Source organism: Lytechinus variegatus, chromosome 18 (genome assembly GCF_018143015.1).
Source record: "Lytechinus variegatus isolate NC3 chromosome 18, Lvar_3.0, whole genome shotgun sequence".
In the NCBI taxonomy this organism is placed as follows: Eukaryota; Metazoa; Echinodermata; class Echinoidea; order Temnopleuroida; family Toxopneustidae; genus Lytechinus; species Lytechinus variegatus.
Genome location: NC_054757.1, coordinates 6,307,963 through 6,334,749, shown reverse-complemented (window position 1 = coordinate 6,334,749; position 26,787 = coordinate 6,307,963). Strand labels below are relative to the sequence as shown.

Below are 26,787 nucleotides of genomic sequence, written 5' to 3'. Positions count from 1 at the left end.
TACTGTAATATGATTGGCTTAAACAATGCCTTTGCGTTCCCAATACATGTACTGCAACTGAAGTACTGCATTCCAATTCGTTTGGTAAATGCTTTTTGAATGCTGCTTTCAAAACAGTGCAATTTACTGTTCTGATGTTCAAATGTCCCAATTACTGCTACTACATTCCAATTCATTTGATAAATGCCTCTTGAAATGTCACTACAAAAATATGTTTGGATTACTGTCCCAACTACTGCTTAGGAAGTGCTGCATTCTAAATGGTTAGATATAAAACCCTTGTGAATACTGTTATCAAAGCGGTGTTTCGTGATTGGCTTGGTTAGAGAAGAGCTCTTGATAGTCGGGTGGATCCGCTGCTTGACCGCAGGGTGTTTTCAAGATTTCTTTTCCCATCTCTGATATTGGCGCATGCTGCGGAGATAAGAGCAGGAATATTACACATGGGTGAAATTATGTATACAAATCGGAAGTTAGTTAATATAAGCTACATTATACAAGCTGAAAGATATATGAATGCAGTTGCAGTAAATATAGTCATTTCCTATGAAAGACTGTTAAACCAAAGGTTAATTGTCACTTTATCATTGACGATCTAGATCTGGTACAGTTGCATAAACTGAACTTTGTGAAATCATTAAATCTAAGCTGAAAAACAATTACACTAAAGATTGCTAACACAGATACACACATGTGGGACACTGTATTTTTATTGATTGGAAAAAGGCCAGAGATGTGGCTGGAAGGCCATTCTTATTTTGCTGAATTCCAAACTTTTATGGAATGACAGTTGCCAACACATTCACTAAAGTACAATTATTCCAATGCCTTAGAACTTTTTTTCTAGAACAAAATTGCTATGGAATGAAAAGGAACTAAAAATATGAGTATACAATGAGTAGAAAAAAATTGAGATTATTTCAAGTGCAGTGTTGCACTGGGATGAATCTCACTAGGTATTTATTGATCAATACTGTGATTAGGTCACTTTTGTATTTTGGGTGTTAGAGTGTGGGGAAGCAATATAATTAGTATTTTCAACTCCAACATCAGGAGAAAAAAAAACATTGAATATCTTTTCAACCAACAGAAAACTTTTTGTGAAGATAATGTAAGCATATACATGAATGTAATCTCACATTATAAGATAATTGCTTCTAAATTCTGGGTACCATTGTCTCAAATCATTATTTAGAAGTGAAAATTAATTTTCAAGTCAAACTTTCAGTAATTTGTCACAGAAACTTGTAACTTATCACTGTTAACAGGGTTTTGATAAATTAATGCCTTGTCCTATCACAGTTCTAACAAATTAATTCTTAATGAAGCAAATAAAAAAAGAAAAAGCAGTAAAAAATGCCAAACGAAATGAATGGCTGGCATATTCAGGGCCCTGTTTCATAAAGAAGAATTATAACAAATTTACTATCAGCCATCAGATTGAAGGGCTTTATTGCAAATTTGTTATAAGTAACAAGTTCTATGAAACGGCCCCGGGTTTGTTATTGTAACTTGCTACTTGTTACTGAAGTTTTGTGAAAGAGGGTCCAGATCAATCACCAACTCACCATATGAAACTGGACAAGATCTTCCAGTGAAGCATGGTCCTTTTGGTCTTGGCCAAAGAAACTATACATGCTACCGGATGCGTCTATCAAGAAATGTTTCGCCCTTTCCTTGTCCCGATACGAGAGGGCATATCCCCAGATACGATTACTGACCCTTATTAGAAAGTGACCTTCACTCTGTGGGTAGAGGAGATATTCTGCTTGCTGTCGTGTGATGATTCCTAAAAAGAGATCAAAAAATTTCAATTATCAGTAGCATGGTAGGTGTCAGATTTGTTATCAGTGTATATAGGGTATGTAAGACCAGTCCTAGAGTATTGTGTACCTCTATTCGCTGCTTCCCTTACTATGAAACAGATAAAACTTATTGAAACTGTCCAGAAAAGAGCATGCACGTTAATATTGGGAACCAAGTATCTATTACATGACATGGCTCTAAATACCTTAAATTTGACATCACTGGAAAGTCGAAGACTAAAACTTACTACAGATTTCCCTTTAAAGTTAGAAATTAATCAATTGTACAAAAAATGGTTACCTCCTCCACTGAAAACAAACGCTTTCAATTTATGACATATGAATAAATATAGGGAGATTCCATGTAAAACAAGCAGATTTCAGAACAGTGCTCTTCCAAGTCTGATAAGATTATTAAATAAGTACCATGGTAAATAAGTTTGCAATTTTTTAATGAATGTGCAGTATTGTATTATCTATAATTTTATTTTTATCCATTTTAACTTCGTTTTTAGCAGCACATATGTAATTTAATTTGTATATTCATTGTTAATCTTAGTAATTATTATTATTTTTATATACTGGCATTGTGTAAACATGTACAATTCAGTCTGTGACTGCCAATCATGTTTTTTTTGCAATAAACCTGAATTGAATTGAGTCAATTAGGCTAATCAAAGGTCTAATGCTCATCTTGAATGAGACTCCTGTATACAAAATGATGTTTCTAGGGGTCCATGACAGGTGCTCAGACGACAATTGCTCAACTAAAAATTCAACCCTGGATTTAACACTATATCCTACCCTAACCCTAAACATCATTTCAATTTGTAACTATTATGGTTGACAGACTTTGCCTGCAAAAAAAAACAACAACATCCAAGCATATGCATTGTAACAATGTCAATCATTGACTATGATGCATGAATTGACAACTTGTCGGACAAATATTGATGACAAGCTCCTGTTTTACCCGACTGTTACCAAATGGTGCTTCTCAGCAAATCAAAGAAAAATGTTAGAACTGACAACTTGTCGGACAAAATGTCAATGAACGCTCCCCTAAAGCCAACAGATTAACCCATTCCGTACACGAATCCAGGTGATCCCAGCGCAAACCCTCAGGGAATTGCAGAATACAGTAGTCAAAGGGTTAACTTATCTTACCATGAAACCAAGGAGCGATCTCTTGGCTGTTCTTGAGAAGTCCTGCCTGTCTTAGGCATTCTTCTTTCTGGAACCACTCAACTACAGATTTGTGGCCGGTGGGCTTGGGAGGTCTTGGCGCTTGTCTCTTCCTGGAAAATAAATAAAAAGAACCAAGTTTTTAAATATAAGTTTCTTACGGAGACATTCCTGTTTTCAATTGGCATTAAAAAAACAAAAACTGGTTTTCAGAGCAAAAACTAGAAGGTGGACTATAAAATTTGTAAAAAAAATTGTATACTTGTAGACAGGGTGCTACATAAGCACTTGCCTGATTGCCCGGGGCAAGTAAAAGTTAGAGTCGGGCAAGTGTTTTGAATTAAAGACCAAAACTACTGGCCCAATCTGGGCAAGCAAAATTCTCACAGTAGAATGACCAAAATTAGGGTCGATATGATATTGACCCTGATTTTGGTCACGATGCAAAAAGAAATGCAATAACAACATAGATCAGTTCATGTCAAAAGAAAAAAGGGTCAATGGTTTATAAAACCGCAAAACTTTCTTTTGAAGAGGTAAAAACATTTTTTTCAAAGATTTTTTGGGGCAAGTGAAATATATTTTTGGGCAAGTATATTCCAAATATTAAAAAATTTACTTGCCCGACTGGGTAAAGGCTTCTAGAAAGTTATGTAGCACCCTTCTTGTAGAATTTATTGCACCTTGTAGGAAACAAAGGACACTTCCAGAAGAACAAAAATCTTTTTAGAGGCATACCTGCTAGAACAATACTAAGTTTTGAAAATGTCTCCTAAAGATATATTACTGATTTAAATTGGCATACAAACTCATGGCTTTCGGTGTTTAATTTGAAGCAGGAATAAAAACAAAAGTGAAAACATACTTATACACTTCAGCTAAATGTATATCCTATAAAACCATCACTTTGAAGAAAACAAGGGACATGGCTAGAGGATCAACTCTCTTGTTAGAGGCATCTTGAAAAGTCCATTCATTGGTATGCAAATAGCGAATAGGCATGAGTGCGATGGTGCGAGATTTCGCATGAGGTGAAAGAAAGATGCTCTATTCAACGAGGCGTTAGCCGAGTTGAATAGAGCGTTTCTTTCTTTCACCGAATGCGAAATCTCGCACCATTGCACGAATAAGAATATTCGCTATTTGTGTTGTACAACGCCTCGGAATCTAGCGAAGATATGAAAAAAACAAGAGTTTTTCCCTCCAGTAATCTATGAAAAGGGAGCTAAAATATTGAAGCGAAAAGCAAAATCCCACAAGCCGGGCCCACAAGCGCACATGATCTTTGACAGCATTGCGCATTTAGCCAGCGGGCTGTACGCGCATTGTCACCTTATTCAATGAAATCGCATTGTGACGTCACCTTGTAAGGCCGTGCAATGGTACATTTTGGATGGTACGTCTTGTGTGCAACGGTACGAATGTGTGACATTCAGCCTCCCATTTGATCGCGTATAACAAGCTAAGTAGGCGTTTTACAATATGAAATCTTTCATTTTGATTGGCTTTTAAGCATGGTTACTATGGGAGTTACCATTGGATGGCCAATTTACTCCTTTATTAATATAGTAACTTTCATGCCAAGATTTGATTCACCCACTCTCTCACACTTTCTCATACACTCCATCTTGTTTCATCCCCCCCCCTCCTATTATTTTTCTCCCGACTCTCTTTCACGATCATTCGTTTGTTTCCCCTCTCAATTTATTTCTCTTTTGTAAGTGCTTATTGTACCTATACTTCTTAATAGTTAATTGTAATACATATTTGAAATTTGTTACAGGCCACCTATTGTGTAAACATTGTTACTTCAATTCAGAATTTCTGCTATTGTAATGTTTTGTATTTTAATCACTTTATCCAGTACTTTGTAAATCATTTTGTATCTGTTTGCTCGAAATAAATACCATTATTATTATTATTATTAAGAGCCCAGTTAGTACATTCTTAATGAGGATCACATCTGACAAATAATTGAAGTATAGCATGATCCTAAAACTACAGGACTGGTATCTCTGATCCATATGATCCCTTTGATTCTCAAAGAGAGTTTAAGCTTGGGGAATTGATGGCATTTATACTACAAAACATATTTTCTGAATCAGTTACATACCTTACAAAGTATCTTATGAGATCATTAGGAATGCAGAATAAATGACTGAAGTAAAGAACGATCGTGTATGTAAAATGGGATTAGTCAATGTGCATTATTCTCTCTTTCGGTTTCGCATGACACTTGTCTTGGAGGAAGTGATTTTTTTTTTAACCTCAAGTGATTGCTCTGGAGGAACAATGGTCTTGTCTTTTTAGCAAGATCTATTTTTTACTTTTGACTCGTGTCATTGACAAGATTTATTCTGTAAGATCATTGGTGAAACAAAATACAATGTTTGGAGTCTGTACAACAATTTTGTGAAATAGAACTAGTATTCAATGTGTTTTATCTGTTCCAACTGCATACCATAAGCACTTGCCTTGAAGGAAGTGATGCTTTCTTTCGACCTCAAGCGATTTCATTGGAGGGACAATGGTCTTATCTTTGGCAAGATCTATTAATTGTCTTGTCAGACTAGCCATTTTGTTAGATCATTGGTAAAACAAACAAAATAAATGTTTGAGTATGGATTAATCATGTAAAATAGAAGAAATCATTGTGCTCTATAACTCTACTCCATCCCTGGGCACATGCCTCAGAGAAAGTGATAGTCTAACCATCTTAGGTGAATATCTCTAAAGACTACCGCACACCTTATGACTGTTCGCGATCCGATCTTGGAACAAATCGCATTTTGCTAATTTTCTGAAAATGTGAATGGAACATATAATTTTATTAAAATTGGAATCAAAATTAATTAACAGAATACTAATATAACCATTTTGAAAGATTGCCAGCCTTCATTTTGGAGTAAAGGCCAAGTTAGTTTCAAATCGTGGCCAATCGTATGACTGCTATGACATCATTACGACTACATATGAAATTTGCTTTTATTCTAAGAAGGATGATAGCATAGTCACAGATTTGAAGATAGGTATTCGTACGATGATTTCGAACATTACACAGTAAGATATTCCAAGTCTCATCAACATCAAATTCTACTACGTTTTATTCCACAATCGAGTCGAAGACCAATCGTAAGGTGTGCGGTTGCCAGGTATAATCATCTTGTCTTTTTGTGACTAATCAATTACTAAAACAATTGCGTGATATCCTTCATAAATCAAATGGGATGATCAATCAATGAGCTTCAAGGAACTTGCCTTGGAGGAAGTGATGGTTTGTCAACCTCAAATGGTTTCTCTGGAGGAACAATCTTCTTGTCTTTGACATCCTGGATGGATAGGTTGGTCAAGTCTTTGCTCATCCTTGACCTTCTGACCTCCTCCCTGGCTATCCTTGCGCGATTGCTCCTGTTCTTGTCTGCTCTCTTGGATTCTCTTACTGAAGAATGATAAAATGTGATAAATGTGTTAAAAAAATAAGTTCTGGGGGCCGTTTCATAAAGCTGTTCGTAAGTTAAGAGCGACTTTAAGAACGACTGGTGATCATTTCTTACGCGCTAAACCGTCACCAATGAAAATACAGTGTACTACAAGAAAGGATCACCAGTCGTTCTTAAAGTCGCTCTTAACTTACGAACAGCTTTATGAAACACCCACCAGGAAAGATTGGAGAGGGGTGGGGAAAAGTTGAGGTTAGAGGAAATGGATAGGCAATCAAGAGCAATCTCTTTTGAATGAACGATAATTGTATGATGTAGGCATGAAAAGTATTCTAAAAAAAAACAGCAAAATAAGGGGATAAGGACTATTTTAAATTGGGGAACAAATCATACAATGTAGTGCATCATTTCATGAGGTTTCCCACCATTTTATCTGATGGGATACAAGGTGACTTCTAAGGTATTACACAATGCAAGCTCTGAATAAGCATTTTGTACAAGGCAAGATGATGCATCTAGACTAAAAGGTGAGCTTAAGAAAATCTGTATAGCTTTAGTACAAAAAATGTTATATTCTAACCTCCTATTTTCTCTGCAGATATCTATCATGGCTTTCTTGGCCCTCAAGAGATTAATTTCCATCTCCAACAATCTAATTCTCCTCTTTCATTTCATCAAAATGAACAGAAAACACAATCAATGCAAATTTACATTCACACTGCACAAAAGTCAACTAACCTTACAAATTCAATTACTTTCTTTGGTCCATATAAACTTTGATGGCTGCAAAAATTCTCCTTGATAAAATCCACAGGGCAGAAACATCTCTTATCGCAATAGCGAACATTAGCACACACACACACGTGCCTAGATGCAACAGCTCGCCCACACGTGCCAGCATGATCGCAGTGCAATATCTATCATAGTGCTAAAGATACAAATTTTTGAAAAAAATCAGAAAAAGCCAAAAATGCTAGGAGTTTTCTTATTTTTGTTCTCTATGCAGAAAAAGATTCCAGAGTCCAAAATTACTAAACAAGCAGAAATCCGTTATGGGCTTTGCATTTTTTCATCAACGTCAGATACAGTATCTTTATAGGTAGGTAGGCAGACAAGGTGGTTGTAGACCGCTTGGCAATTCACTGCCACTACTGAAAGGCTAAGATACATGTAGTAAACTTTTATGCGACATGGAGCTGCCATAGCTAAGAAGGAGGGATGAACTGTATTTCTACTCACATTGGACTTCAAACATCTTGTCAGCTTGATCTTTTTCTTTCATGGCTGCTTTCTTTTGCTCCTCCCTGATCTTCTTGAGGCTCATGTACAGCTCCTCCCTCCTTACCTCCTCCTCCTTGCGGAGCTGCTCTTCCCGCTCCCTCTGCTCCTTCTCTTTCTGTTCCTGAATAAACAAAGAAAAAAAATTGATATATTCAATTCAATTCTTTTATTTCATTTCCATTCAAAACATAATACAAAGTAATATAAAACAATACAAATCAAGTACAATTTTACAGAAGGGCATTCTTACTTCGTAAAAAAACCCAAACAGTATAATATAGAGCATAAATGGAAATGGAAATGAGGGGGATCCACTAAAAAGCAAAGCTTGTAAAATTGTGGATCCCCCTTGGAAATGAAGAAATTATAGTCGACCTTACTATATGCGTACATGCATATACAGGAAAGAAAAAGAGAAAAAGAAATCATATTGATGGAAACATAATTACTGAACAAATGCAAAGCTTTTCACACAATTCATATTCATATTTTTTGCCCCAATTTTCTCTGCTCAAGTAAAAAAAAACATTTTGGTAATATATTTGGGCTGTCCTTCTTTTTGCTCCTTCTGCTCCTGTAGATAAAACAAACAAGAAATGATTTTTGTTTTTCTGGCTTCCTCTGACCATTCTCTTACTCCTGTATGAACAAAGAACATTTATGTTTAAACTCTAAGAAATACTTCCTCATAAAGAAACTAATCAAACACAAATGATTATCAAGCACCTGTAGCTATTATTGCCAATATAAACTTTATTTTTGAGGTATAACTGAGGAAAAACATCACATTGCTAAAATATGTTTTTCTCTTAAAATATCTGGAGTGGTACTCATGCAACCACTTGCAGATATTACTGGCTCAGAATGCTATCAGCCCTGAAAGTTATATTTGTACATACATCTTCCTCTAGCCCTTGAATCCTTTAGTCACTACCTTCTGCTTGAGACACTCATTACTAGTAACTGATCATCAAAGCAACAAGGTCCTTAAAAAGAAGTTTTGAAGACCAGGTCTTACATTCCAATATTTCTAGGGCAAGCCATTTTTCTATTGAACATGTACATTTTTTCATAAAAAGGGGCATAATTAACACCTGATGCAAATAAATGGTTTACTGGGGCCTGTAAACAGGGCATCCAAAACCATGGTATGGTAGCTTTGAAAGTCCTGTCACCATTAAGACTCTAGAAATTTAGTTCCCCCAAAAAACAAAATTATGATTAAAATGGATTTTAAAAAATGAATTTCTTTAAATGATCATACCCTTTCCCTCTTGAGTTGTTCCATCTTCTCCTTCAGTTCTTGCTCCTTCTTCTTCTTCTCTGCCTCCTCCCGCGCCAGCTTCTCCTTCTGGAGGCGTAGCTCCTTCAACGAAGCGTATGCCTCCGCTTCTGCTTTCTTTCGTATCCTCTCCAGCTCTTCTTCTTCCTTCTTCAGTCTTTCTTCTTCCTCTTTCAATTTCCTTTGCTTCTCTTGTTCTTCTTTCTCTTTCTTCTTCATTTCTAATTCTTGTTTTTTCCTGTGGAGAAGGAGAACATTACGTTTAAGTAGAAACTTTCACTTACATGTAAATAGCAATTTTCTTTGATGTCAGAAAAAAAGCAAATGGAAAGCTTCTATGTATACTAAAATGTACATTTGAAAATTCCATACTATTTTTTTAAAGCATAATCATTCAGACTCTTTATGAAGGGCATAGTCATTTGATTTTTTTTTTACCTAGAAACATAGAGCAAAGCAATTGAGCAATTGACAGATGAGGAAAGTCATTTTGCACAAAAATTAATACTTTACAGCCTATTTTCATCAACATTGTACATTAATTTTCAGAAACAGATACCAGTACATGACAATCAGAAAATAGCTCTTTTTTAAAAGATTTGAATTGCCACAATCATACATACATAGTACATATATTACCTAATAATATGAAAGAAATCATGCAATTTTGGACATCGGAAATCTTAGGTGAACTTTTCATAAATTTTAGGCTTTGAAGATGCTATTGATCACACAGTAAAAACAAAAGTCTGACAATGAAAAGCTGTTTGGTACCACATGACTAAGAATGGAGATGAATGAAGGCCATTTACATAACTTTGCAATTCAATTGTAACTACTATGGCAACGATGATCAACAGCCAATCAAAATCAAGTATTCCACGCAAGTTACCATTGCGTGGCAAATTTACCATTATAGTAACTTTTATGTGTTGTTTTGGCTTTAATACACAGTTTATAATGAGCTAATGCAAGAACGAACAAAAGATTAATCTTCATTCAGTGCCATTTTTCTACATCCAAATTTGAAATGTGATATGGTGATCATTATGTAATCTGCATTCTGTATATTTACACATACATGTACAGCAAAAGACTAAAAACAAATATCTTCATGCAATGATAAGTGAAAAATGTCATGCAAATGCTTGCAAAGTTCTAGAAACAAAACATGAACATTGCTTCATGAGCCAACAAAGTAAATGCAAAACAAATTTCCTGCTGAAAATGTGCGAAGTCTATGGTATGTCTGTAGAGAATGTACCATGCATACAAATAAACTTTAATAAACAATTACCCAGAATACAGAAATATATTTGTTTTAATAAATAAATAATCAAATATCAGCAATTCATTTCATGAAATCGGTTCTAAAACTATGCATATTGCCTTTTACACATACTTTCCACAGTAGTTTATGTATCAAGGCAGAGATTGTACAAGTCACAGGAGTTATTAACCAATATTTTTTAATAATGAATTGGGCAAGAATCTATCATCTGGAACCATTGCTTTGTTCAAAAAATAATATCAGTACTTGGGTTTTGGTATACATGTAGTGCTTTTATCATTTCTGAGGACAAAAATGGCAGAAGTTGAGAAAAATACATGTATTTCATTGATTAAAAACTTTTCGTTTCGAAATTATTTTCTGAAACACATTATGCAAGCTTTAAAATGATTGCACATAAGCATACATGTAGCATACACCACAGAACAGTGTTTGTTTTAATCACACTTACATGTAAAAGTGAAGTATTATTTTGAACACAGAAAAGAGAACAGAGAGGAACTTGAATAGATCTAATATATTTTGGGGGGACTGACAATTCTGTTATTGTTGCATATAAGATAGAATATTTCAGAAATCAGTTTTCAAAAATGTTTCCCATGAAGAAGTTCAGTAGATAATTGCTTACTCTAGTTTTTGCAATCCATGAACTTTGCAAAGGAGAGTGCGACATATCTGATACAATGAGCTTTCCTGGCAATTTAGAGAACTTTAGGAAAAAGTATTACACTTAGCCTACAAATTGAATAAAATATAAATCATAATTCAATTTTGTTTTGGTTGAAAGCATAGTGAATTGATGTCCTTTTTGTGCAAGTCAGTATGGTGATGAGCAAATACAAACAAAATAAAAAAATACTGGTATGAATACAAGAGGATTTCCAGGAATATCATAACCAAGATCAATGAAAAATGCAAAATAATACATCCATGCATTGAAGATGCAAGGACACTCAAATAGCCTCGCAGTCTAGAATGAGAATGATTTTCATACATGGAACCTTTGCTTTCCTCGTCGTCGTCCTCTGGCTTTACAGGGGTTGTATTTGCCTTTTCAGTGCTGAAAATAAAGCTACAATAGTGTAAATAACATAAACCAATATTCTGAAATACACAAGTCACTTCTATCAAAGGGGAAGTTTACCCTGATGATAAAAACACAAAAAATAGAGAAAAATATTGGTGAAGGGCGTGGTTTGATGAAAATACATAAAAAAATAACAAGTTTAATAAGAATTTTAATATTGAATGAGGTCTTCACTATAAAGCAGGGGTGTGAGTGGTCACAAATAAAAAGATCTGAAAAAAATGAAGAGTACTGAAAAAGTCTGAAATAGAGAGAGCTCCCATACTTTTTGTACAGAGGAAAGCCAAATATAAGCTGAAATTCAGCTGAAAATCAAAACAAAAAAAATCTTAAATCAGATAAAAATCTGAACTCTCACACCCCTGATAAAGGCAGATCCATATAACGACAATCACTTCAGATACTCATCGCAATTTGATTATGGACCTGTAGTTCCGACTCCCTATCCGATAAAACTTTGTAAATTTTAAATAATAAAATTTGAACTTGTTCTTTAAGGGAAAAATCACATCACTGACAGTAATAGAAAGAAATATGATTTACATTGTGCAGAGGAAACTGGTGTTTATATGTGTAGACTGTGTCCAATTGATAAGCAGACATACTTTTCACTAGTAATTACTGTGAGTGATGGTCAAAACCATCATGTTTTAGCATGCAATTCTAGAGCCAATTTCCTCTATTTCCTGTCTATATAATATACAGTATCTATGTTAAATATATAACAATAAAAAAATGTTTCACAAGTATGCAGGGAAAATTCCCTTTCCTCATTTATCAAAACTACATAGTGTGCAATCACTGTTATCAGATTATGACGATATAAAGCAATTTACATGTACATGTAAGGTTGGGAAATTAATGTAATTATATTAACAATCTTTCATGGGCTATTTTTAAGACAAAAATAATGTTAACAGTGTGCACAATAATATCAGAGATGGAACATTTTATTTCATGATAACCAATATTGGGTATGTAAATGAGATTTGCCATGAAGTTTACATGTAGATTACCATTTCATCTAAACATTGTATGAGAAGCTGTATCAAAACTTAATACAATGGAATATTGAGGCTTCACGATGTACATTGTACTATGGATGTGAATGACAAAAAAGCTACATGTATTAACATTTCAAAACTCGTTTCTCATGAGGTCGAAAGGGTGTCTTATATAAAACATGTGTGAGAAATTTACAGGGTTGACAATACTGAAGAAAAAGAATGGAGAATAGACATAATGTGCAATAATGGCCCTTTGCAATGAACAACACACACATGTAGGAATGTGGAATTGATATATGGCCCAATTGCAAAAGTGTAGATGTATATTTACTTACTATAAAAAGAATAATTCAGTTCTGAGAGGATTTTCACCATGATTCATGATCATTACAAAATGAAAGGTCATTCACAAACATGCTACTGTTTTATGATACAGCATTATTTAAAGGTGATGGTTTTAAAGGGGAAGTTCACCCTGAAGAAAATTGGAAAAATAGCAGAAAAAATTAAAAAAAATATTGGTGAAGGTTTGAGGAAAATCTGTTAAAGAGTAAGAAAGTTATTACAGTTCAAAGTTTTGGATTTGTGACATCATAAACGAGCAGCTGCCCCATTTGTTATGTAATATAAAATTTATGAATTTCAAATTTTGTATGGTCCCTGGTGACTTAATTTTGTTTTCTATTCATGATCGGGTGTGAAATGAATTGTCTATTGATATACAGAAGGTACAGTGAAAACCATTTTCAATTTTCTGAGAAAATGACATTTCATTGATTTTTTACCATTCACTATGTAGGAATGCTGCTTGCATATGACGTCACAAATCAAATCATTGAAATTCTAATAACTTTTTAATTATTTGATGAATTTTTCTCAAACCTTCGGCAAAATTTTTCATTATTTTTTCTACTATTTTTACATTAAACTTTTTGTCAGGGTGAACTTTCCCTTTAAGGTTTGATTTTAGAATGCATGAAAACTGTGTACACCCTACTACAGACAGAGGTCTACATTTGGGGTTTCTGCAAGAAGGTCCTTAGTGCAACAAACATAAATAAGGAATTGAATGTAACTGGGGAAACTGCAAAATGTTCACGGATGTACATGTATGGTGTATGTAAATATGGGCAATGCATTTCAATTTGAGATTGACTGACCTGATCTACCGTGCTACATACATTGTAGAGGACATGTTCAGATTTAAACACAATAGAAATGATGCAAAAGTGGTAGCATTTTATTTTTCAAAAATACTTTAAATCAAATCATACATGTACATATAAAAGAAAGCTTTGGAGGCTGAATACAGAAAGTTTATTGCATAAAGTTTTGATCGATAATATCACAATTTGATTTTGGTCCGAACGATCATTGTAATCCGTCAACGACAAACAATTATCCACTACAGGTCAGTACTATACAGTATCCTTAGACCATAACCAAGTAATCATTGGTATAAAGCCAAATGAGTTATGACTCATTGAAGAAAAATGCCACAATATTGAATTTAATTTTTTTTTGCACCATTAATAATTGGTTCACATCTGAACAGGCCATACATGTATCTTACAGAGGTATTCAAGTCTTGGTGTTCAGATTTAGTGTTGTGTTATGTTTCAGTGTTCAAGTCACACAGATAACCTTCATGTTTATTTACAAGTACATGTACATGACAACACTACAGTCATCACTACCTTTTTCACAATATCTGATGTGTAAAAGACTAGTTTAATAAAATCAGTTTCATGCATACACTATACATGGATAAAATAATAAAAATAATGTAACAAAATGATCCAAGCTCATCTCAATATTTGCAATTAAACCACGCTTTGATTCACTGAAATAAATTCTAATATTCTTCAGAATTCATTCATGAATTTTCCTTTATAAAAATGAATTCTCAGGAATCAGTTCCTCAAAAATTTCTGCATCGCAGACAAATCTTTTATTTACATTGTACACATTCAAAGGGGTTCTAATTTCAGTACATTGTAAAAGTAACAATCTAGTTCCTCTTTAATACAGATAGAGAGATTCCCTTTGATTCGCAACATTGAAGGTAATAAAGTACTGTATGCATAATCTATTCACATACATGTACACTGTACATTGTTGTTTTTTTCTAGATAAAATACACAATCTACATTATATATTCAGGGCATATTGATATTCATATAAGCAAGATAATATTGCTACAAAAATTTGGTAGAATTTTAGAGGAATAATTGTTTGGATTCTCTTTCCAAAATCTATATCAATATTCTGGCTGAAAACATTCTAAACAAACCTTGGCTTTAAAGGGGGTGTCTGAATGAATTCCTGAAATGTACCTTCAAAATGGAACACATCGTTTTTATTTTGCATGCTTCAGACTCTGTATTTATCTTCACATGTTGAATGAAAATTATTCAAGATATTGAATTAATTTATTGTGATAAGACTACTGGTACGTGACAGCCGTTTATCAACCTTTATACTAAAAATATGAACAAACGTTGTTCCTCTCTGTTTAATTCTCTCTGGCCAAGTTTCATGGAACCAAACAACATGTTACTCCTGATCCCTTGAATCCATAGATTGCATGTACGAACTTTCAAATATATTTGTTATTATTGTTGAAATAACAAATAGCCATACTTTTATAGTGCTTTAATCTTCGGGACAAGTTCATTATTTTACAGGGCACGTATATTACAGCACAAACAGGTTCAAATATCACAAAAAACAATGAATGTCCAATGGTTTATCATACAGAGATCCAAGTACATTGAATATGTGTATCTGTCAACGCGAACACTGAAACTTAACACCACAATGACACCAAACACCAAACTTGATTCCCCCAATGTTTGTCTCTTGATATATAATACTTACTGCTCCTGAAGCCTGGGAAATATAATGTAAAAAAGAACAAAGAATGAGAGGGTATAATTACTTGTACAAGTTATTTGAGCTGATGTCTGTTGGTAATGTTTGACAAACTTTTTTCTCTCTGGAATTTTGTTATGAGCTGCGAGGATACGTAGAAAGATATTAAATGTCATGTACTTGTATATTTCACTCTATGCTTTGGGATTTTGAATGTACATGAAGAGAATAAGGAATATAGGCCCACACAAAAACAGTATAAAATTTTAGTGTTTAAGCATGGAACTCTAAAAGCTCCATGATTTAAGCTTCACTTAATATCGTACAGTTCAGCATCAAACTTCAATGCTTTAAATTTTTAGCTACAAATGCCCTGTGGTACAATGCACACATTGCCTAGTCCATTTCTGCACTAGGAGAAAATATTTAGGACTCCACTTCATATAATATATCCACAAATAGAAAGTCATGTCTGGAAATGGTTAGGTCTACATAAGCCCTTCACCAAAGTGGAAGTTTTGGAAAATAAATTACAGGTCCAAAGTCTACATACACTGTACACTAAGTACAAAAAGAACTGTTCATCATTCCTCTTCTTTAATAACTTTTATGCCAACTTGATTACAGACCAAACTACATAGACATCTAACAAGTGTTTTGTGTACATTTTAGCTTTGAGTGTTATAGTGTATAATGGCAATGTCCTGCATGAACTCATCTGCTACACGTGGATGGTAAATTGCTAATTCGTCTGTTACCAACTCTTCCACTCTTCCATCTATCAACCATTTGGTCCAATCATCACTTCGTCTAATCACCAGTTCCTCTATGACCATTTTGTTTCATAACCAGTTGGCCTAAAACCTACATGTACAGTAGTACAGTGTATTTGATTTTCATTCATTTCACCTAATTAACACTAAGTCTAATTACACCAAATGGTATACGGACTAAATGGCTATTGGACCAACTGGTTATTAGACAAAATAGTGAGAGGACGAAATGGCAATTAGACCATGTGGATAGTGGATGAATTAATGGTAGACAAAATGATAGCAGACAAGTGGGCGATAGGACGATATTAGACCGATTGAAAATAAACCATGTGGATCTCCCACCTTGCTCACTTTATAGGGATTCGTTACAATTGTTGGGACTGGATTTGAATTTATTTTTCAGTTTTATACATGCCAGTACTTTTATCTACTATTACCGGTAATCAATTATAGTGAGCCACTGCAGGAAAGTTGAGTTGAAATTGAACGGAAATCTAATTCAAAAAGCAAAGGATATATACTTGATTTTGGGACCAAGTGAATTGAATGTAAGTATTGGCAATGCCCCATTTATAGTGTCTATAATATACAAAAATATTTTTAAAAGGGAGTTGCTGCTACACGTACATGTATGTGACTGAAGATCTTTGGCTGCTATTGCTCAAGCATTTTTTTTGCTTATATAGTGTGCCACTGCATTTGTTTTTTTTTCATTACTTTGTCATCCTTATTGTATTCATGTCTAAATTTTGTTTTTGATACTACTATAAATCTGTCACATTACAATGTACTTTCATGTCATATTATGATTATGTTTTATGTATTGTAAAATTTATTTTGATTTTACAATAAATGCAGAAACTCCTGCAAAAAAAAATATATATCTTAATCATTTCACAAAGCATGTTTCCATCTACTAGATTTAAAGCCTCAGGGAGGAAATAAGGCTTCTGAAGACCCTAATTTGTCTATCCATTCCTTCTTGTTATTTTAAAGCGAAGGAAGCACCGGTCGGAAGTTACCAGTAAAACACCATATTACATAATACATCTTCTAAAAGCATACGCAGGTTTATAAACAGCCAAACAAGTCATACAGTATGTTTAAAAATTCTCTCAGTGCTTTCAAACATTGTCTGGTTACAGTGCCCATACATGTATTTTGTGGTTAAATGGGAAGTTTCAGCACGCTGGCAAACTCTGTAGTCTGACCTGTATTATTTTCTTCACGACAATAGCCAATTCATCATCTGAATAGGCAGAAATTCATTTCATAAATCAAGTCTGTTATATTTAGGGTTGCAATACAACATAGACAGTATGTATTGTAAGGCACTATGAGCTACATGTCTGTATACAGGGATGCTATGGTACATGTATTCACACTAGAGAAAGGGCCCCTGAGTTTAAAAGTCATTCCATATCGCAAAAAATATGTCAAGAAAGAATTACAACTTTTTTCCGAAGAGTGGCATCCTTTGAACATACATGTACATAGCTATGTAAAATTTTGAAAGGTGATAATAGTGCCGATACTTGCACATTTTTAAGTTTGTACATTGAATAAAAGTACAGTTAGTGTCTCTCAATGTTTCATGTACATTATTTCTATCAGTCATTAATGTACATGGAGAAGTCAATCTGCCATTTAATTTCCTGGTTATGGCATTAAATCCATATTACCAGTGGTAAAGTTGTCTAGACATATGTAGACCCTACACTGGATGTATCTATACAGCGTACATGTACTCTGGGAAGTTTCAACAAAAGCAAAACATATCCACATAGTATTGTGTATTTAACACCCAAGTCAAATATGCAATATGAAGTGGGTAAACAGATAAAAGAATGTAGATTAAAACTCTCCCTCCAATCTACACTGTATTTCCTCTTTCTATTCCAATCAATGTATTACCAAACACAAAGCTCTCTGTTTGTACAAAAAAAACCCTTCAAAGTTGTAGCAAATTTCCAGGACTTTTGGAAGACCATAGTATATCGCACTGTTTTGTATATACAGGTATAATAGCTGATTTGGGGTCATCAGGAGCAAAAAAAGGGCAACCTAAAATACCAAACACGTGTTTCAAATGAGTGCTTCCAATTGGTAGAAAATCAGGTTACAATTGAGCATTGAATTGAGATATTAGGTATACATGTATGTATAGTAAGTAACATAACAGCAATCATTTTTCTCGCAAATTCTTGACATTCTCCTCCCGGTTGATTTTGGGCCTCCGTCTTGGACTAGGTCCCTAGAGCCACTCTTCCCATCAACACACATCACGTGTGGCTTTAACCGGTCTTTGGTGTCATTTACATGTGTGGCCAATATTTCTAACTTTCTTTCTACATGTATCCCTGCCAGTGTTTTGTGTTCTACCATATGCATGAAAATGTATCTGTCTTCTTTTGTTTAACCCTACATAGCCCGGGCTATTTTGAAATTGCATAGCCCGGGGGGGGGGGGGGCTATTAGGCCCCCCTCAGATCTCGGCCGTTTATCGACCGATTGCGACCAAATTTGGTGTGTGGGTGTCTCATTATGTATTTTACAAGAATGCGTTGTCAAATTTGTGATATTTATTATCATTTTTTATTTATCTAATTAATTATGCAAATATTCAAATTTTTTCAAGGAATTTTCATATTTTTGTAGTTTTCCCCCCATTTTTTGAGAAAATGCAATGGAATCAAGCATGTTAGTAGCCAGTCATGTAATCTAAAAGACAGCTCACTCAACTGTATTGAAATTGTATAATTATTAGATTATAATAGTAATTAATTATGCGCATATGCTAATTTTTCTCGATAATATTCTTGTTTCCTTCCGTGTTTCCAAATTCTTATGTATTTCTTTGTTTTTAATTTATTATGTATTTCTTTGTTTTAAAATCTCTATTTTTTATTGTTTTTTTAAATCTAGAATAGTTGGTGATAGCCCAAAAGAAAGTTATGTGAGGAAAAACAGAAAAAAAACATTCATCTGACAACACTTCTTGTAAAACCCATACATTGTACACACAAAAGTCAATGGAAATTGCCATTTTTGGTGACATTGGTCACGAATATGTGCTATATCTCCGCAAGTGTACCCCCGATTTTCGCAAACAGGGTCTCAAAATGTGCGGGAGATGTGAAAGAAAAAAGTCATGAAATTTCAGCGTATTATTTTTTTGCATTTAGAAATTATCGCGAAAAATGTCGAGGGGGGCCTTTTAGGCCCCCCCCCCACGGGCTATATAGGGTTAAAGATTCTAGTGTCCGTTTAAAAAAAATCTTTTCCATAATAACCTGGAAATTCCATTTTTTTTCATAGAAAATGTACATAAAACAGACATGAATTCCATTCTGCAAATTTATGTAAATTCACAGAATTTTCACATGAAAAGTTAAGACCCAAAACAGATTTTTTGTTTTGATTTACTGGTACAAGTCTATGGCGGGGAGCGGGCAAAGCCGGCTCATGCCACCACCCCCCCCCCCATTTAAGAGGCACAACTAAAGTTTGGAATTGTAAAAATGCTGTTAAAACAGAAGTGTGCCCCCCTTTTGAAAGTGAAGACCTTTTTTTTTGCTTCTATTTTTCTATTTTTTTTTCCGTGGAAGAAATATCCTTAATTTTTGGTAAATTTTTTTTTTATTTTGCTTGTCAAATTTTTCCTCAAGGAAAATGTGCCCTCCCTCCTTTTTTTGAAAATCCTGGATCTGGCCTTGGTACATGTACAAGTAAGCAGAAAATCGCTGTCCCTACCAGATATTAAATCATACTCATCATTTTTTTTCTTAAATCAACATTCTGCTTAAACTGTACATTTCATTGATAATAAACTATGATGTTTACTATACAAAATGAAGAAAAATGAGTGTGAGTCTAATGTTACCTCTTTTCTTGTGCCTCCTTCTCTGCCAGTGACCTAGCCTTCTCCTTGTTCTCTCGTTCTAGAATCTCTTCTATCGTCAGGTCATCTTTATGGTGCCCCATCACCCACACCCATTCACATCCATCTCGACCCTGAAGCCAAACAACCTTCTTATTGCCTGCAAGAGGGAGAGAAAGAAAATGTGAACCTAGAATTGATGTACCTGTACCGATTCTGTCATTTTTAAACAAAATCTCCTTTCCATTTTATTCTTTATTATAACACTCTCTACTTTCTTTTTGTCCCTCTCTCTCTTTTCCCTTTCTTTCTGCCTCCCTCCCTTCCTCACTCACATCCCCTCCCTCCCCTCAAAGGTAAATGCTAGTTTTGGTAACGATATCAAAATGAGTTCGTACAGAATCCAATGAAATGACCACCAAAGTGTCTGTTTGTATAAATAAAACGCATGTGCCAAAGGATTCTGGAAGAAATTGTGTAATTGCTGAGAAATCAGCAAATAAGCACAGGATTCGGGTAGGGCGTCGGGCCCGACGCTCTAAGCAATAATTATACATTGTCCCACGTGCGCTTATCTGCGTTGGGGATCTTCGGTGTGAACATTTTTCAGCGTAGATTTCAAGATTTCACAAAGTTCAGTTAATGTAACTGTACCAGATCTAGATCCTCGATGATATACTGACAATTAAGCCTTGTTTTACAGACTTTCTCATGAAATCAGTGTTTACTGCAACTACTGGAATTTCTCTTTAAAACAAAATCTCCTTTCCATTTTTTTTAATTTCTGCCTCCCTCCCTAGATTCTCCTCCCTCCCTTCCCATCTCTCTTTTCCCTCCCTCACACACATCCCCTTCCCTCCCCATCTCTGTATCTTGTTTGATTTCTCTTCCTCTCTCCCCTTCTCTACATCACATTTCTTTCTTCTCACCATTCACCTCCCTTCTCTAAACCAGTCCCTCACCTTTAAACAATCAAGACAGTGTGCCAACAATTAAAGGAAACCAAAACCCAAGAAAAGATGCAATCTTGTTAGAAAGTGTAAAATGAGAGGAACAATTTAAAACAAGTTTCATCAAAATCGGCAATGAAATAAGCAAGTTATGGATGTTTAAAAGTCATGTTGTACTTTCTATAAGGATCCTCAAATTGGCCACCATACTTCAGAATTGCAGATTTTGTGGACAATTGTCCACTTGTTTTGTACACAAATTTTCAAATTGCATCTTGCCTCCTTCTGAGCATAAAATATGTCATGGGGGAAATATAATTCACACAACATATGTCAAGGTCAAGAAGAGATAATGTGAAATCAATATGTTAAATAAAAGGGAAAATCTGAAGAAAAAATTACAAACAAATGGAGAGTTGGTCATACATGTACATGTATGTAAAATAAGCCATTTTGACACGTGTTTGCCAATTTGAGGATCCCCATAGAAAGTACATCAAGGCTTTCCAACCTCCATAACTCATTAATTCTATAGCCGCTTTTGATGAAACAAGTTTTAGATTGCTCCTATCCTTTTATTCTTTCTGATATTGGATTCTCTCCTTGTATTTTGGTTTCCATTAAACTCTATAAAAACAAATCCAGTTTTTGCCTCTATGGCCTGTAATTTAAAACCACAGTTGCTGCAACCAATGTTTATTTGAATGAATTTGAAAAAATCATTGGGATCAAACCATGGCCACAAGGATGAATTTAGTGCCATTCAGGAGGCAAAAGCATGAATTATTATTTATTTTTTTAAATAGATGCAGTTTTAAGAATAATTTTCTACATTATCCTGTGGTTTCAAAACCATCCTTGCAAATTCAGAACAATGCACAATTCAATTCACTATCATCACATTGATGAAATGTGATTAACCAAAAATTGCTAATTATTAAAGGTCCTATGAAATTAAAACTAAAGATGTGTTAGTAGAGGTATTTTGCCATGAAAATTGCGAATCTGTGACCTATTTTTGCGTACGATTGATAGTTTCAGAGTTATTCCCTGACAAAGAACTTGACAGGGAACGCCCACCTTTTTTCCGGCGAAAACCTCGAATAGAGCTGTCAATCATAATGACGTCACTTTCAGAAGTCGGCTTTCGCTAGCGGCTCGCGTTCGGCTTTATTTACTGATGTTTGCATGCACTTTGACAGAGCTGAACTAACTTTACTGAACTTGAGATTGACCTTTAGTCTTTACTAATAGTAATGGCGAATTCCTCCCCTTCGGATGAAGAGTCAGCATCGGAGTGGTCTACTTCTCTCTCCGAAAGATCTAGCTTCGAGTCTGATGATGGTAGAAATGGAAATGATGGAATAATTAATCCATATCAATTTGAGCCTGCAGCCAGTGACGGAGCTGACGAGGAAGATGATGCCAAAGGCAATGCCAATCTGGATCAACAAAGGCTGGTTGACAACTATTGGTAAGTTTATAATTCCAGATTTCTATTAAAAAACAATCTATCTGAGTTTTTGTATAATAAATAGTCCCAATTTGTATGTTTGATCTCATTTAGTTCTCTTATTTTCTCGCCTCCACTCGTCTGTGGTGTAGAAAATGCGTCGATGCTCTTGCTTTGGGCGAGCTCCTCGATTCATTCATGCACGGTGCACTAGCGCCAGTGATCTCTATGCCGGATACGCTGCTCGCGCTGCCGCGTACTCTGCACTGAATCGAGGCCCATAGGCTCGAAATTTATTTGGAAATCACGATTGTCTGGTATGCCTTAGATTCTGTAAAGATCGAGATTTGCATGAAATTAAGATTCAGAAAACAGTTTTTGTAAGAATTGTAAAAAGGCTGGTTTAAATTCCAGAAGAAAGTTGAGCAAGCTCGAGGACCGAGTCAAATAAAAAATCACGAAATTACGTTCTGATAAGTCTTGTGAGTGATGCTCTAATAAAAAATGAGAGCTTTTCGGAGAACAATATCCAGATTTTGAGTATGCTACATAAAAATATGGTTATTTATCAGGCAGGTAAAAATTGTGTAATGTGAAAGATCTGCTTGTATTACATTCAATTCAAAAATACAATAACATCACAAAGCGAATCCACACGTGAAACCTATGGACCGAGCAGCAAAACAAACCACCAGCGCTGGTGCTGCTTTCTTCGAGTGACGTCACTGGTCACGCGATACTCCGAAAAGACGTTCTGCAGAATTTTTGTGGGCGGGGCGTATTGGCACAGAAAATGGGCAATTTTCCACTTTCATTTGGCTGTGAAATTAAAATTATATTTTTCTGAAGAGAATGGTGCAGAGAATTGCGATGTGGGAACACTTATTCAACGAAAAATTGAAAGTTTTACAATTATTTCATAGGACCTTTAAAAAGATGTTTTGTACCACAAAATTTATGAAAAACAATAGAGAAAATTGATGCAACAAGCTTTTTTTTTACTTACAGATTAAAAGAATACACGCTAGTGACCAGGATCAAACAAAGGGGGGGGGGGCATAACCAAATATGTTTTTTTTTACAATTACATGGCAATATTTCCAAGATTTACTCTGAAATTATTTACCTTTCTTTGGTACTTTCTTCGGTGGTTTCTTCCTCTCTTTCTCTTCCCAGATCTTGTACCTTCTCACTTGCTCCTCTCTCATCTTGACATAGAGCAGCTCCTTCTGGTGATCAGACAACTCTGCCAGGAGCTCAGGATCAATGTACATATCCTTCAGTATCTGTTGCAGCATGGTTATTTATAGGTGGGACTGTCTAAAAAAAGGGAAAAATCTGTGAACAAAAAAACACGAAAGGACATCATAATTCACAGTTTATAATCATGGTTTTTAATACAAGCGGTAAATTATGTAAGAAACCTGTAAAAAAGTTGCAAAGATCAAATAACTAAAATTCTGGGGATTTGTCTGCTTTTAGTTCAAATTTACTATGTAATATACACTTGTAAACATTACATACAGTACCATTGGTGGGGCTGCATCAGAAGGATGCATCTACTCAGTGTTTTTTTTACAGTAACGGCTGAAATTAGGTGATTTTTCTAAAAACAAGCCAATATTTTCTCAGACGATTTGTTGTAGAAGAAATGTTTACTGCAGATCTCAGTGAAAATGAAAAACCCATATGTACATGTATGAGGTAGTAGGTCTACCTAAACCTATCCACATGTATCCTTAAGTTTGATCGGTGTTCTTTGTTTACTTAAAAACTGTTAGGCATGTTGAGAATGCAACCAGTATCTGGGGACTTTGATCAGGGCAAACAAATTGTTTTCAAGACTTCCATTTCATTCAGATGATTACTTTGAAATTATTACATTTATTACAATTTTGGAAGTAATAGAATTTAGTATTCAAGTGTCTCATGAATGTTTGATTTCAGAGGCACAATGAATAGAATATTATTCGGAAGGACCACATACATGTAGTAAAAAAAAAGGTCCTCAGACAATTCAAAATACAAGGCTCTGTCCAAAAGCTTGACGGCAAGATTGACTTCATTTTCAAAGTACAAAACACAATCCGACAATCATTTTTTGTTCATAATATTGACTAGGATTAAAGAGAAATGCCAGTAGTTGCAGTAAACACTGATATCATGAGAAAGTCTGTACAACCAGGCTTAATTGTCAGTACATGTATATCATCGAGGATCTAGATCTGGTACAGTTACATAAACTGAACTTTGTGAAATCTTGAAATCTACACTGAAAAATGTTCACACTGAAGATCACCAACACAGATAGGCACACGTGGGACAGTGTATTATCATTGCTGGAATAAAGACCCGACGGAAGTGACCGAATCCACGCGTATTTTGCTTATTTCTCAGCAATTACACAATTTCTTCCAGAATCCTTTGGCACATATTTCTTACTCATACAAACAGACACTTAGGTGGTCAGTATATTAGATTCTGTAAAAAGTCATTTTGAGATCGTTACCAGAACTGGAATTTATCTTTAATAAATAAATCCTTAAATGGGAGCTTCTAGGAAAATACCTAAACATTAATCTTGTGATTGTTGCTAGTAAATGTTCATCGATGGTATTAAGCCAACTGAGCTGTTTTTACTTTGAATATAGCATCATAAAATAGTTGTTAATCAAGGGGCCTCATTTGCCCCATTTTGATGAGGCAAATACACTGTACAAGGCACCCTGACAACAATGTTTAATGCTCATTAATATGCAAATGAGATTGATTCGTTCTTATATTTCTATTGGATATGTACATGTAGGTCTACTGTAGACGTAGTATTAGACACCTACATGTACTCATGTTTCTACTGATATGATTGGAATATGATATAATTGGAATTATGAAAAAGGGTGCCTCATTTACTCACAATCTCCCCTAATTACATGTACTATCATTCCACAATATTCTGCATGATTGTACATGTATAAGATTTTAAACTGAGTAAGCAATTTTAACATTAGCCAAGGGAATTGCTGTGTGCACAGGCCAGTCAAATAAAAGGGTGTGATCAAAACTCTACATTAACAGGAACTTTTTGAAGAAAGAAAATCCCATTTTTTTTGCTTAAAATCATAATTATTATTATTTGTTTGGCGTCACCCGTGCCTGGGAGGCGAAAAGCGAACTGAATCACTATGACCCGCAGGTCTCTCCTCCCGATATAACTGATTGGGGGGAATGCAGGTGGACCACTACACCGGGGTTACCCCCTACTCTTATACGAATAGTGCAGTGGGTTCTTAACGTGCAAAGGTGGTGACTCTCCTCTACACGGGGCCTCCATTTAACATCCTATCCGAGGGACAGAGTGTTTTCCATCGTAACATAGCCTGCATCTATGAAACATGGGAGAGACGTTTACACACAACGCACTGGCTTCAGTCATCCGCCCGGGGTGGACTCGAACCCACGATCTTTGGTTCGACGGGCAGACGCGTTACCGACTGAGCCAACACCGCTCTCTTTGCTTGAAATCATATTTATAATTGATTTATCTTGAAATTTTATGTAACAAGGCCAAGGAATCACTGTTTGTTAGGCATTCCTGAAATCTGATCAAATCAGATGTACAATAACTAAGAAAGACAAGTTTTGCTTATTTTTCACATAACAGATACAATGTACATGTAATTTATATAAAGAACTTAGCAGTTATCAATTATAATAATATGTAGAAATTGTGACAAAATGATGTGAAAAAATAATACAGATCTATTAAAAATTTACAATAACAATAAAGAGAAGGGGAGAGGAAAATGAGCATATTACAAAAAAGGATAAAGATTAAAGTGCAATGAAAAAGAGCAGTAGTAGTACCGGTAACAGTTTTATATTATAATCATAATGTTCAGGAAAACATGAAGTCCATTCTAATGGACACTTCACCTTAACATTCAAATCATTATCAATGATCATGTTCAAATTTAAAGAAATGAATTGCTTCTACCAAAACATCAACTTCAGATCAACACCACATCAACAGACAACTAGACCATATTATAACCTCGTTCGTACTTAGGATGAGTGAACTAGACCAATGTCAACACCCTACCACTGCACTGCTCAGAACAGTCCAACCCAGCGTGCTCTCACACGTGCCTCCCCCGGAAGTCTCGGGTACGGTGTTTCGAAATCGCGCTAAGCTCCAAAGCAATCCAGTAAACAGCGACTCCCGTCAAAATAGAATCAAAACAACAGCCAAAGAAACACACTCAATTAATTAACATTCCGGAAATCCAACATATAATCACCTATTTATAATATTTCCAAGAATAAAGTCGTCGTGTTCAGCATCATCCGTTGAAATTGCTGTGTAATTTACGATGAGTAATGACCTTCTAATTCTTAGATAGCCCAGATAGAAAATGACCTCAACAATATTTCAATGCACTTCCGCATTTTTGTTTTTCAATAGAAGAGCGCGAGAGG

At 35.0% G+C, this 26,787-nt stretch overlaps 1 protein-coding gene across 10 annotated transcripts; it reads right to left on the bottom strand.

Annotated features, from left to right (window-relative positions):
- On the bottom strand, nt 1–26,787 carry LOC121431592 (SH2 domain-containing protein 4B-like). 10 transcript variants are annotated; one of them, XM_041629143.1, is made up of 11 exons: nt 26,610–26,787; nt 23,438–23,631; nt 19,912–20,068; nt 15,259–15,270; nt 11,279–11,356; nt 8,976–9,231; nt 7,670–7,832; nt 6,249–6,429; nt 2,973–3,103; nt 1,569–1,789; nt 1–414 (listed from the first exon to the last, which is right to left on the bottom strand). In XM_041629143.1, the coding sequence occupies exons 2-11, from the start codon at nt 23,607–23,609 to the stop codon at nt 295–297; spliced, it is 1,491 nt and encodes a 496-aa protein (XP_041485077.1). In that variant the 5' UTR covers nt 23,610–23,631; nt 26,610–26,787; the 3' UTR covers nt 1–294. The 10 variants fall into 10 exon arrangements, with proteins under 10 accessions (XP_041485077.1, XP_041485078.1, XP_041485075.1 ...); XM_041629144.1 differs by having other exon boundaries at nt 23,438–23,627; XM_041629141.1 differs by having other exon boundaries at nt 23,438–23,649; nt 26,610–26,786.

Excerpts from the sequence above, each read along its gene's own strand:
- LOC121431592 (XM_041629143.1), bottom strand. The coding sequence starts at position 23,609 with ATGCTGCAACAGATACTGAAGGATATGTACATTGATCCTGAGCTCCTG. Across the intron at positions 9,232-11,278 it reads GAGGAAAGCAAAGGTTCCAT|GAAAAAACAAGAATTAGAAA; the intron begins GTATGAAAATCA and ends CCTTCTCCACAG. Across the intron at positions 1,790-2,972 it reads GATCGCTCCTTGGTTTCATG|GAATCATCACACGACAGCAA; the intron begins GTAAGATAAGTT and ends ATCTCTTTTTAG.